Source organism: Quercus robur, chromosome 2 (genome assembly GCF_932294415.1).
Source record: "Quercus robur chromosome 2, dhQueRobu3.1, whole genome shotgun sequence".
In the NCBI taxonomy this organism is placed as follows: domain Eukaryota; kingdom Viridiplantae; phylum Streptophyta; class Magnoliopsida; order Fagales; family Fagaceae; genus Quercus; species Quercus robur.
Window position 1 is genome coordinate 38,367,989 of NC_065535.1, and position 12,570 is coordinate 38,380,558.

The 12,570-nt window shown below is 35.0% G+C and overlaps 1 protein-coding gene across 3 annotated transcripts; it reads right to left on the reverse strand.

The window, feature by feature from the left end:
• Positions 1–6,562: 6,562 nt before the first annotated feature.
• On the reverse strand, positions 6,563–11,191 carry LOC126713611 (5-formyltetrahydrofolate cyclo-ligase-like protein COG0212). Of its 3 annotated transcripts, XR_007651386.1 has the most exons (7): positions 10,681–11,190; positions 10,496–10,586; positions 8,427–8,653; positions 7,759–7,834; positions 7,317–7,398; positions 7,048–7,173; positions 6,563–6,910 (listed from the first exon to the last, which is right to left on the reverse strand). XR_007651386.1 is itself a non-coding variant. In XM_050413403.1 (6 exons), the coding sequence occupies exons 1-6, from the start codon at positions 11,032–11,034 to the stop codon at positions 6,762–6,764; spliced, it is 1,023 nt and encodes a 340-aa protein (XP_050269360.1). In that variant the 5' UTR covers positions 11,035–11,179; the 3' UTR covers positions 6,563–6,761. The 3 variants fall into 3 exon arrangements, 2 of the variants coding, with proteins under 2 accessions (XP_050269360.1, XP_050269361.1); XM_050413403.1 differs by lacking the exon at positions 7,317–7,398 and having other exon boundaries at positions 10,681–11,179; XM_050413404.1 differs by lacking the exon at positions 6,563–6,910 and having other exon boundaries at positions 7,065–7,196; positions 10,681–11,191.
• Between the last annotated feature and the right edge of the window lie 1,379 nt (positions 11,192–12,570).

The window sequence follows — 12,570 nt, forward strand, 5'->3', positions numbered from 1 at the left end:
ACAAACACTTTTAGGACCCAAAACCCAACAAAAACACGATTCAAAACCAAAAAGGGAAAAAAATAAATCACATCAAAATTGAAACTCTCTCTCTCTCTCTCTCTCTCCCTAATATCCAAAATGGGAAAAAAAAAATGTATCCCAAAAATTTTTAACTAGCCAAAATCAAAATGAAATTGAAGTCATGAGACAGAATTTATAATCAATCATTCAAATAGTTGGTAGACACGTCACACATCAAATACATAGTCAAGTTGAGTGTGTTATCATATAAACCAAATTCTCACTTCCAAAACAACTAAATAGTAGCCCAAACTTTATATATATATATATATATGTGTGTGTGTGTGTGTGTGTGTGTGTGTGTGTATATGTATATATGTATATGAAGTGTGAAATCAGTGAGCTGTATACTTCGGACTTTGTGTATAATTTGAAGGCCTGAAAGATAAAGAACACACTATCAGAGTGCACCGGTGTGGTGCCACTGCCAATCAAGGGCCCTCGAATGGGAAGTCAGAATTTCCTTCAAGATACCCATAAACTCTTAAAGTTTAAGAGTTAGTAAATGTTTCTTGTACCTTTGATTTGGTGAAGTTTGACCTTTATATATATATATATATATATATGATGAAGTATGAAATCAGTGAGCTATATACTTCGAACTTTGTGTATAATTTGAAGGCTTGAAAGAGAGAGAACACACTATCAGAGTGCACTGGTGTGGTGTCGGTCAAGGGCTCTTCGATAGGAAGTTAGAACTTAGAATTTCCTTCAAGCTATCCATAAACTCTCAAAGTTTAAAAGTTAGTAAATGTTTCTTGTACCTTTGATTTGGTGAAGTTTGACCTTTATATAAAGGGTCTTGAGTGGGTCTCCTATTCGATGCCACTTCTTTTATGGGAGATGTGTGGACTTAATGGAGTGAGTGAGAGCGAATTTCGAGAGTGAGTGGGAGCGAATTATGGGGAATTCATTTCCACGTTCCGAACTAGTGGATTTGTGTGATAAATCCCAAAACTTGTGGATGTAGTTAAAATTTACAAAGTGCTAAACATTATATAATGTGGACGATCCTTTAGACGGGATTCCACCTTCTTCTTTTGACGAATCTTCTTAGATGATGGTTTATTTTTGTTCCTCATCAATATATATATATATATATATAGAGAGAGAGAGAGAGAGAGAGAGAGAGAGAGAGAGAGAAGAGAGAGAGAGAGAGAGAGAGAGAGAGAGAGAGGAGAGAGAGAGAGAGAGAGAGAGTGAGAGAGAGAGAGAGAGAGAGAGAGAGAGAGAGAGAGAGAGAGAGAGAGAGAGAGAGAGAGAGAGAGAGGGGAGAGAGAGGGGAGACAGGAGAGAGAGAGGAGAGAGAGAGAGGGAGAGGCGAGAGAGAGATCAGCTTATTTGTTGTAGTAAAGACATGGAATGAATGGGAGAGCTGTAGCACTAAAGTGAAGAATTATGGGGAATAAGAAGAGTTAAAAAAGGGATAATTAGGAGGGTCAGAAAAATGGTAAGAGAAGAAAAGCCAAGAAACCAAAATTAATGACTAATAAATCTCTATTATTATATATTTTAAAGATATTATTTATTTATTCAAAATATCTAAGATTCAAATCCGCCCTTCTATTATAACTATTTTATTATCAAACAAACAAAAAAATTTGCCAAAAAAATTCAATTAATTGGCACTTCGTAGTGTTTCTAATAAAGACATTTAAGTTTCAAATCCTCCCACTTTAGCTTTTCACATTTAATGTATACTCATCAACAGGGACGAACGCAGGATTTTAAGCCGGGGGGGCCAGAGATAAGCAAATTTTTTTTTTTCAAATACGCATCCATATAGTATTAATAAACTATCAACTAAGATAAATACCCAAAAATCATTGTTTCTTAATATATTAAGATACAATCTACTAACAAAAACAAAAGATGTGAAACACTATTGTTTCTTTATACAATCATCTATGAAAAGGGAACTTGATGCTCTTTCAAATCTTCAAAATCATCTACTATTGAATCCAAACTAAATGTCGAAACTATATCCTTTTCAATGTATAACATCAAAGAGTCATTCAAAAAGTCATCTTCCATTTCGGAACATCCGCATTTTCCGGAATTGGAACATCCGCATTTTCCGGAATTGGAATAGCAACATTAGTTGTTGGCAATTCCACGTTGACTTCGGAAGAATTTGAAGTTGAACCTTTTCTTTTGAAAAAATCAAGCATTGTAGTTGATTTTTTCATGATCTACAAATAAAAAAAAAATTATATAAGAATTACCGTTATTTTTTTAAATTTGTGTGATAATTTCTTATATTATATGATTTATTTTTTTCTTTTTGTCTTTGGTCTGCCTTTAATGTCTTTGTGTTTAAATTGCCTTTATTTATGTCTCTGTGTTGTCTCTTTCTTTATTTATATCTTTTATGTTTTTTGTATCTTTGTGTTGTCTCTTGTCTTCATCTTCCTAATTCTGACCCACTAACCCAAATATCCAATGAATCCCACTACAGACAGTCAAGCACTACTAACAAAAACTTTTCTTAACTTTACCTTTTTTTTGTTTTTTTTTTTCTCCCCTGTCACTTGCCTTTGCCCAACAGCAACTCCACTTTTCCCTATTCCCTATTATTATTTCCAACTAATGTCCAACTACCGGTCAACAAAGAAAAAACCATCTGACTTACTGACCATCACTACAATCTCTACTCTCTCTATCTATCTCTTTTATCTATATAATGCAAGAGCCACAAACACAGAGTCACAAAGCCAAAACGGCAAAAAAAAAAAAAAAAAAAAAACACAAACACAAACAGTTCAGCCGCAGCACAAAGCACCAAATCAGTGAAATCACCAAATCAGTTCAGTAACTTCAGTTCATCAGTAAAAACACAAACAAGAAACACTCAAAACACCACAAGCACAGTTTCTTTGATTCTCAGAATCTCATATCACAGATTCACAAGGTTTTGAAATTTGAAGGAAAAGATAAGAGTTAAAGAGTAAATACCTGTGATTCTGTGAAGGCTCGAAGTTGGGCTGGGCAGATCGGGAAACGGCAACCGGCGACAGCGGCGGCAAGTGGATCTCGTCTCGCGTGGCGGCGTGGGTCTCGCTCTCACCGGCGTGGGTCTCGCTAGGTTCGCACTTTGCACTCTCTCGCTCTCGTCTCGCTCTCTGTCTCTCTCCGTCACGGCGTCACGGTGACATCGCTGCGGCGCTGCCTCTCTATCTCTCTCCGTCTCGCTCGTAGCTCTTGCCTCTCGGTCTCTCACTTTCCTTTCTTTTTTTTTTTTATTTTTTTCTTTTTTTTCCTTTGGTTTTTGCTTTCTCCGTTTGGTTTTGGACTGCTGAGGGTTGAGATTTTTTCTTTTTCTTTTTTTTTTTTTTTTTTTGGTTGTGGATTGACATGGGTTATGGCCTTATGGGCTCTGCTCTGAGCTGGCCGGATGATGGGATAGGGGAAGGGGGGCCGGAGCAAAAACTTCAGGGGGGCCCAAGCCCCCCCTTTTTTTTTTTTTGGAAAAATTTTACTTGCTAAAAAATTTTTTTTTTGGGCCCAAGGGGGCCCCGGGCCCCCTTAGCCTTGTACCTGGGTCCGTCCCTGCTCATCAAAGAATTTTTATTTATTTATAATTAATATCACAAAAAAAGAAATTTTGTTAGGAAAAATGAGTGATGTAGCTGATGATGTGGCGCAATAGGACTTTTGCAACATTAAATACAGTGCTTCTGTTATTGTATAGAGTATAGATAAACTTGGGTAGGGTTTTACACCTAATGTAACTTTAAGTAATGTTACACCATTTAATATTTTCTTTTATTGAATGCAAATTTTGACAAATCCATTGTTCGATTTCATTTTTTTTTTTTCATTATACTCTCAATTCTTTCAAAATTTCAAGATGATTAGAATCAATAAATATCTCATCTCTAAAATGCTTGAATTTCAGGTTTTTTGTATTTCAAAATTGTGAATAAAATATCAGTTTATAAATTGAATGGTTAAATTGTTAAGAACATAAAAAAAATATAATTTGATCATAATCCAATAAACTTTTGTGTATGAAGAGAGAAACGATTAAAAAAAATCAAGAAAATATTGATATTTTAATGAAAGGGTATAAAATAGAGAATCAAATGGGTGTTTTGAAAAATGGTTAGCTAAAATAGAAAAAGTAAGTTTTTATTATAAAATTGACAATAATTTTTGCATAAGTTGATGTGAATGCTCATACCCTTATAGGCATGCACGCTCACACGCATATGAGTGAGTGGATTAGCAGGTGAAAATTTGTATGCACACGTCTACAAGTTGGGATGACTACAAAATTGTAAGAGCTTGTTTAGAGCATTCACATCTGATATGCACCAAAAAAAAAAAAAAAAAAATCACCACCACCACTGCCACTGTATTTTAGATCACTAAAAGTCACTTTATTTATTTCACATAACCAGTTTTATAATACACGATATATCTCATTCTTTATTTTACAATTCATCCCATTAAAATAATCTATTTTTTACCCACGCTATCACCAACAACAAAAAATGAACCCGAGAAATCACTCCTTAAGGCCAAATTTCCTGCTGCCACTAAAATCCAAAACCAAACCCACCCTTGACCAATTGACCCAATAACAAACTACATATATGACTACCGATGTCAACAACCATCAACACCGCCACCAACAACTCACCCTAGCCAGGACAACCATCACAACAACCCAAATCTTAGAGGTTGGGCTAAAAATAACAAGGAAGGGGAGGGAGGAGGGAGAGTGTGAGACGAGAACGACGACAATGTGATTCGTTGGGAACAATTACACGACTATTGTAGCGATTCGAGAACGACAAGGAAATGATGAGAGAGAGAGAGAGAGAGAGGAGGTCTAACTGGTGGATAGTGTGAACAAAAAATAGAATAAATGGTATACATGTTATAGTCATCATCTATATTTAGATGATACTGTAGCAATATGTAAAAATTTCAACAGTGATACATAACTAGATGTGGGTGTGTTTTTGGTATATTTTTCTACTGTATCATCTAAAAATGCATTTTGCATCACCGAATGCGAATGTTCTTTATGATTTTGGTTTTACTTTTTAGTCTATGGCAATTGGGGTTTTTACTTCTTAGTTTATGGGGTTAGTAGTTATAGGTTCGTAAAGAGTTATTTTAGGACCACAACATTTATTTTTTTTTGGTAAAACAATCACAACATTTACCTCGCCACATTCCTCAATTATCCTATATGGTAAACTGCAACTAATTACTTGTCACTTTCATATGGATCTACCATTTTTTTTCTACCACTCACAATTTTCCACATCAGAATTATAGCAAAGTTGTGGCTCAAAAAGTTGTAGTCCTAGATTTTCTCATTTGTAAATCGCAAATACACATAACCAAGAACACATGCCATAAGATAAATGGCCTCCTAGAGTCTAAGCATAAGAAGCTGATTGACTGTGATCTTTGCATTTACAAGTCATAAGATAAATGACCTCATAGAGCATAAGCATAACAAGTTGATCGACTGTGACCTCAGCGTTTTGGGGTTATTGTCATGCTATTGTTGCTCGAGCTGCTGCAACACGGTGACGTGATTGGACCCATTCTAAACTAAATGTGGGATAGGTTCCCATCTTGTAGGATGTCTGCACAGAAGCCAACTTCAAGATGTTACGCAGATTAGGGAATAAACCCTCTAGATTTGAAGAAAGGGGTGAAATTCACCTAACTCATCCAAGACTGTGGTGTGGGATCTTAGTCTAAGAGCATTTAGGATGCTATTATAGTTAATACCTAAGTAAGAAAGCCACATGGGTCACCTCCTCTAACCATTTATTTTTTCTACCAACAAAAAATAAAGGTAGAAAAGAGTGAACGTACTAGTACACAAGCTAGCTTTAAGTCCCTAATTTATGGTCGGTCTTTCTTTTTTATGAACGATTTGCAGTTAATGCCATAAAAATTGCATGGTCAATTTTGGCAGTCCCTATTTAATGGGACATATATTTGATTTGCAAAGAATTATACATACTGTTTCTTTTCTTTTTCTTTTTGAGAGACTAAATACACCCGATAGCCTTTGCAAAAAAAAAAAAAATACACCCGATAGCAAGGTTAACGGATTCTAGAATTACTAATTTACTACACTTCGTGAAGGGGTGTCAAATCATATATACACTTCATACTATTTTAGAAGCTATTTACGCTGATTGGATTTAAAGTTGGTGGAGTAGCCTTTCCCATAGCGAATTTTGTGTGGCTGCTAACCACAATGTCGAAGGTTCAACAAACCCTTCCTATAGCGAATTTTGTGTACAAGTTTATACCCTTTTATGCTATGGCCCTCCAAATGGACTGAAAAATAACTACAACAACGTCTATAGTTATAAGAGTTTTACGTACCTAAAAGAGCTATTTAAAAAATAAATAAAAGGAAGCAGTACTGCAGCCCATCATAAAAATACAACGAGCACATCTCCCACTCCCAGCCAAATCCTCTTCAGAGAGAGACTATATTCATCAAAATGTATAGACATTTTTCTTTGTAGGCTAGTGAATAAAGGGTATATACAATTGAATTAGAATAATGAATGATCACTCATTCCTCACATTCACGTCTCTGATATTAAGTCATATTTTCTCATATTAAAATAAATAAATAAAAGTTGCATTTGGTTTGGCTTTCTTTCTTTTTATATTCTTCCATTTATCCCCAAGTTATATTGTAAAATAAGTTAGCGCCTCCGAGGAGCTGAGGGTGGCAGTTTCTCAGAAGGACCACAAGGAAGTTTCTGCCCTGTCTCTTGTTCAATTCTGCTCTTCAGCTCTCTCAGTATTCGAATTTTTCCCAGCTTCTCAGGTGACAACTTGTCCCAGTAAATTCCTATAGTCAACAAAAGTGAAGTCTATGTAATACTATCTTCAATCATAAAAGGCACTAAGGCAGGTTGCCCCATCACAAGTTGACTTCACATCATGGGTGACAATAAACAATGAAATGAATCACAGAGTTTCACCAACCTTGAGGCTTTGAAATACACGTGTTGGTATAAATGACCTGGGTGGGAGTGCATATGATGTCTACTGGCACATCATGGATTAACAGTTTCTCAACTGGAATATCATCTACCAATTGACAATCGTGCACTGCATCAGATGTTCACATATTACTTCAGAGGCAAACAGACAAAGGAAATTATCAGCAGAGCACAACATTTGAAACTTAGAATAGGTAAGTTTCTAAAACCTCTAAAAGTATTAACATTAGGGATAGAATGGGGCAGAAATACCCTATTGAATGTAAAGAAAAGGATAGAGAAAAATGTAGGATCCTCTCCATTTGTGATAGATCCATTGTGTTCCTCTCTAGGCCTAAAATTAAAAAATAATTATAACAGAGTGTTAAATAGGGCAGAAGGAATGAAATTGCATTTCCTATAAAAGAGGCACATGTATAGACATGCCACCATACCTTTATGATGAAATTTTCCTAGGTCATTGATAATTAATTGATACTCTTAGAGGTAAACAGTGAGCATGTAGAAGGCACAATGCCATATTATTAGAAAGTTGAGCTCAACAACATTCTGAAATGAAGAGGTTCAAGTTCAAAATGCAAATCTTGAGTTTCCCCTAGCTCACTAAACGGAATAAGCGCACACACATGGGAGTCAATTTTCTATCTCCCTAAAGGAAAAAGATAATAGGTAGGAGCAAAGAAATCACAGTTACCAGATGTGACAACTGGTGTTGAGTCATCAATGGCTCCCATGTAGCGCAGCATCCCATATTCAAGTTCTGCAAATCCCTACACAAATTATGTAATGCAACTATATTTTCAGCGAGCAAAGTCAAACTTGGAATCAAAACTTCTTTAAGTTACATAAATGACTCAGCACCACTTCAGATGTTAATAAAACTTAACCCTATTCAAAGTATATTAGCTCACTCATATAGTGAAACTATGATAAAACTATATTAGCTCAAAAGGAAGAGGCATCCACCAAACATGCAGGAATCATTTCTCCATTGAAAATAAATGCCGGAAAGTTTTCACAAATCATGACTGAGCTATATAAAAGAAAAATGATTAAGGGTCAGCAAGTAAATGTGATCTTTAGCATTAGACATAGTCTGGTAAAGGTAATCTAAATCATGAGACAATGAGAAAAATAGTACTTAATGAAGCAAGCCCATAGCCAGGAACATTTTTGTATTAGCACCCAACAAAGGAGCACAGGGATGTCAAACTCTGGCCTTGGAACTTCCATGCCAACCATACAACTGGTATGCATGATTTGCAACATTAAGATTCTAGAATCTTGTTTTAATCTTACATTTTTCACCCTTTCTAAAAGTAAAAGAGCCAAATTGTAAAGCAACAAGTAGTTTGTTATTACCTCACCCTTGCCAAGTCGAGCACCTGTCTTTGGGTCAACAGCAACTGAGCCAATAACAATTAGATCCACCTTTATCTTTTCATCTAGTCCAATAGACCGGCCATACTTGGCAACCCCAACAGAGGTGCAAGCCTCATAGATGGCACTAGGAGTTAACATATGGGATTCAAGAACAGAGAAAAACCCAGTCCTTAATCGGGGCTGAGGAGTTAACAACTTCTTTCCACCTGCACACGATACAAGGTCGTAAAGATAAATAAGATTTTTATGTGAAAAAGTTTACGTTGTTACTGGTATTAAATGTAATGTAAAGGGTTAAACTTCATGTGAAGAACAGTATGTCAATTCAAAGAAATGCAAGTTCAATTATTAGTAAAACCAGTCCTTTTATTTTGGATGAATTAGTATTTCATTCAAGAAAAAATAGAATACTTAACACTAGCAGATACATCTGAAGACTACCCAAAAAAATTAAAAAACAAAAAACTTCATCTTTTATAAAAAGACAGGTAAAATGCCTAGACACCCCTTGAACTTTGGGAGTAGCTGCACTTACACCTGTGAACTTTTATTTTAGCCAATTTAGAAACTTTAGCACGGTTAAAAATAGAGCCCCTAACTTTTATTTTAGCCAATTTAGTACATAAACTTTGATACCGTAACAACAAGACCCATAAACATTTATGTTGCAGTACAATCCCTTCATTTTCATTCTTTTTTAATGATTTGGTGCAAAAAGAGGTTAAATTAGCCACACACACACACACAAAAAAAAAAGAAAAAAGAAAAAAGTTGTTACTGGTACAATATGAATGTTTTTGTACCAAATTGGTGAAAGAAAAAAATTAAGGGGGGCCTATTTGCTGCAGGATCAAAGTTTATGTACTAAATTGGCTAAAATAAAAGTTCAGGAGGTGCAAGTGCAACTACCCCAAAGTTCAGGGGGTGTCAGGGCATTTTCCCCCCAAAAAGACAGAAGAACTTGCCACTTACATCAAACAACCTATTCTAAATAATGTTCTTAATCCTTTTACAGGTCATAAGCCTGCATCTCAGTGATCTCACATTATTAAAGAACCCCTTCCTCCAATTTGAATCTGCCATTATAGATTCTAGCATTTCTATCACGCCATATATGGTTGCTAGTTGCAGCCCAAGGTAGCTTTAGAACCAAAGATTTCAATCCTTAACTTCTAAGACTGGAAATTGCCCAATTTACCTAGCATTCCAATCATGAATTGATCATCTATTCAAACATTTGTTGAAAACAGCATTGTACAATCTTCTAGTGAACACACATTCAAAATAATGATCACATATCTCTCCATTCTACTTCTAAAGAAAAAACACGCATGTCTCCATTGTAAGCTCAATTTGCAAGTCTATCTCTAATTGTCAAGCCATTTCTAATGGGAAGCCAACAAATGAAAGCATGTTTAGGCACAGCTTTAGAAAACCATAAAAGCTTCCCAAACCTGAGTGCATGTATAGTTTCATGATTTTGAAGGAAGCTAGAGATATAGTCAGCTTGATGCGATTAAACTTACAAACAGCTGACTTTGAATCAAAACAATTTTTTTTTTTTTAGATCCTGCTGCATTCCAAGTCCAAATTCTGTCGCACAAAACACTTGAATGTTTTGCAGCCTAATTTTATTTTCATCATTTAAAAAAAACCTTTTGGCCAAACTTCAGAATTAATGGTGGCCCTTTTAGTTTAGAATACCAGTTAGTTATCATTCCATATGAATATAGTGTCTTCTTCTCACCCCATATGATGCTTCACATAAAAGTTGTAGCAAGTTGTCCCAGGCTGAGTATTATTTCTCTAACTCCATAAGCACCCGAAATAAATCTTAAAAAAAAAAAAAAAAAAAACTTCTTTTTCTGAACAAATACAATTTAAACCAAGCTACCAAAATCAAGCCAGCCTAATAAGGCAAAAAAAGAAAAATCTTCAAAATATATATGTCAAGATTGCAGTAACAAAGGACCCCACCCCCAACAAAAACATATATAAGATAGATAAAAACAAACAAAAAAAAAAGAAACCAAGCAACTGTAACTAACCAGAAAGTGTGAGAAATCTAACTTGTTTCTGAGGCGAATCCGGGTTAACCTTTACACAGTTGGCAACCCCAAACTCCTTCAACTTACTTAACTGCACCAACCCAACCAACCGTATCATCAATATATATAATAAATAAATAAAAGAATAGACATTATTTATTTATTAGGAAAAAAAAAAATTAAACATTTTTGGCAGCAGTTGAAGCAGCGACGAAATTGGGAATCCGGTGGTGAACAGGTCTGGGATTCTGAGCAATATTGAGGGCTTCCATCGTATCCCAAATTCTCTTTCGGATTACCCATTTCCAAGCTTTCGGGTCACCACCGTTACTACTACTACTACTACTAGACTGAGCCATCATCGTTTCACGATCCTTGGCGTCAAGGCTGAGTCTCTCGGCCTCGAAAGCCGCTTCGTCGAACGCCACGTTCTCACTCTGACTCTGATTCTGACAATGAATTCTTTTATGGGAAAGGCTGGGCCTTGCTCTTGGCAGCGTAAACGTTGGAGTTGATAATCGGAACAGACTTGAATCCATTTTCTAATTTGTAGCAGTGGCATTAGCATTAGCATACATGCAGTACCACCACAGCTTCGACTTTATTTTCTCAAACCCACCGCTCCGTGTGAGTGGCTAACGATTAATTTTTGATGGTTGGACCTGAACGGCCTAATATAATAACCATTGTTTTAAAAATCGGTCCGGTTAAAGAACCGAAGAAAGGGGTGGTTTTTAGTTTTGTGGTCCGATCGATGTCCAACCGGTGTGATGTTATAAATATTTAATTAATAATTTCAAAATTATAAAAATATATAATAAGTTTATGACTAATAATATATAATAAATTTTTTATAAAAAAAAATTAAGTGAGTTTTCACCTTTTATATTAAATAAAAATATAACTAAACATATTAACGTTACAATATCATCCTTAAAACAAATAAAAATAACTAGTGGCATAGACAACCATCACTATAAAAAAAAAAATTTTGTACTCAATTTTAAAAGCTTGTATAGAAGTCTTTATTTTCTTTTATGACATAGATTGTAATTGTTGATCATAAAAATAAAAATAAAAATAAAAAACAAAAAAAGAGTAGTTGTTGATCTCATAAATTATATTTTAAAATTATTAATATAAGAAAATAGTCATTGGTTTTTTTATGAAATCATTTGAAAGAAAAGTGTAGTAAATTTTAAGTTATTTCATTTGATTAACAAAAATAATCCTCCTAAAAAAGAAAAGCAAAAAAAAAAAAAAATTAAAAAAATTAAAAAAAAAATCGTGCTCGTGACTTACTTGTGTAGTTGTGCTATTTTACCAAACATGCAAAAGGACTAAAACTATCCACCACACAAACTAATATCATTTCCTTAAATAATAAAAAATAAAACAAAAGGTAAAAATAAATAAAAAGAGTCCACAACCCTAATGCCCCATGTAAATACTAAGTGCAGCCCAGTTGCCCACTTACTCTCAGACCACATCTAAATTTCTCTTCCTCTCATAGTTTGTAAATCTAATAAGTTTCTCAGATTTCATAGCTGCCCACTTGCTCTCTCATTGAATTAAACTTCTAGATTTCAAATCTCTCTCTCTCTCTCTCTCTCTCTCTCAACAGTGACGGCACTAGCACTGTGGCACACTATGAAATCTATGGTGTGCCTCCAAAAGGGAGTTGGAAGTTCAAAACTATGATAAAAATTTGCAAGTCAAAATTTGTAGATCTGCTGTGAGTGTTTCGACTAAATGTTCTTTTTCTTTCTATTTATAATTATTTCAAGAGATTAAAAAACAAAAACTAAGATCAAAAGTGCCTCTGATTGCTTTAACAACTGTGACTTTGGGATCATTTTGGCATTTTAACAGAACTGTTCAAAAACCGTTTGAGTCGTTTCGGTTTTCATGGTTAATCGGCCGGTTTCCCGTTAATTTCGGTTTTTTATGATTTTTCGATTTTCAATCATAACCGAACCAAATTAGTGTCTGGTTCTCGGTTAAACCAGTTTAACTGACCGGTCCGATTTTTAAAACCATGATAATAACTAGCCTCATCACAAGGCTTTCGCGCA

What these genes read in the sequence shown, in the direction of transcription:
- LOC126713611 (XM_050413403.1), bottom strand. Translation starts at nt 11,034, where the DNA reads ATGGATTCAAGTCTGTTCCGATTATCAACTCCAACGTTTACGCTGCCA. An exon ending in CTTCAACTGCTGCCAAAAAT is followed by an intron (nt 10,587 to 10,680) that starts GTTTAATTTTTT and finishes GGGTTGGTGCAG; the next exon opens with TTAAGTAAGTTGAAGGAGTT. An exon ending in CTCGACTTGGCAAGGGTGAG is followed by an intron (nt 7,835 to 8,426) that starts GTAATAACAAAC and finishes TAATTTGTGTAG; the next exon opens with GGATTTGCAGAACTTGAATA.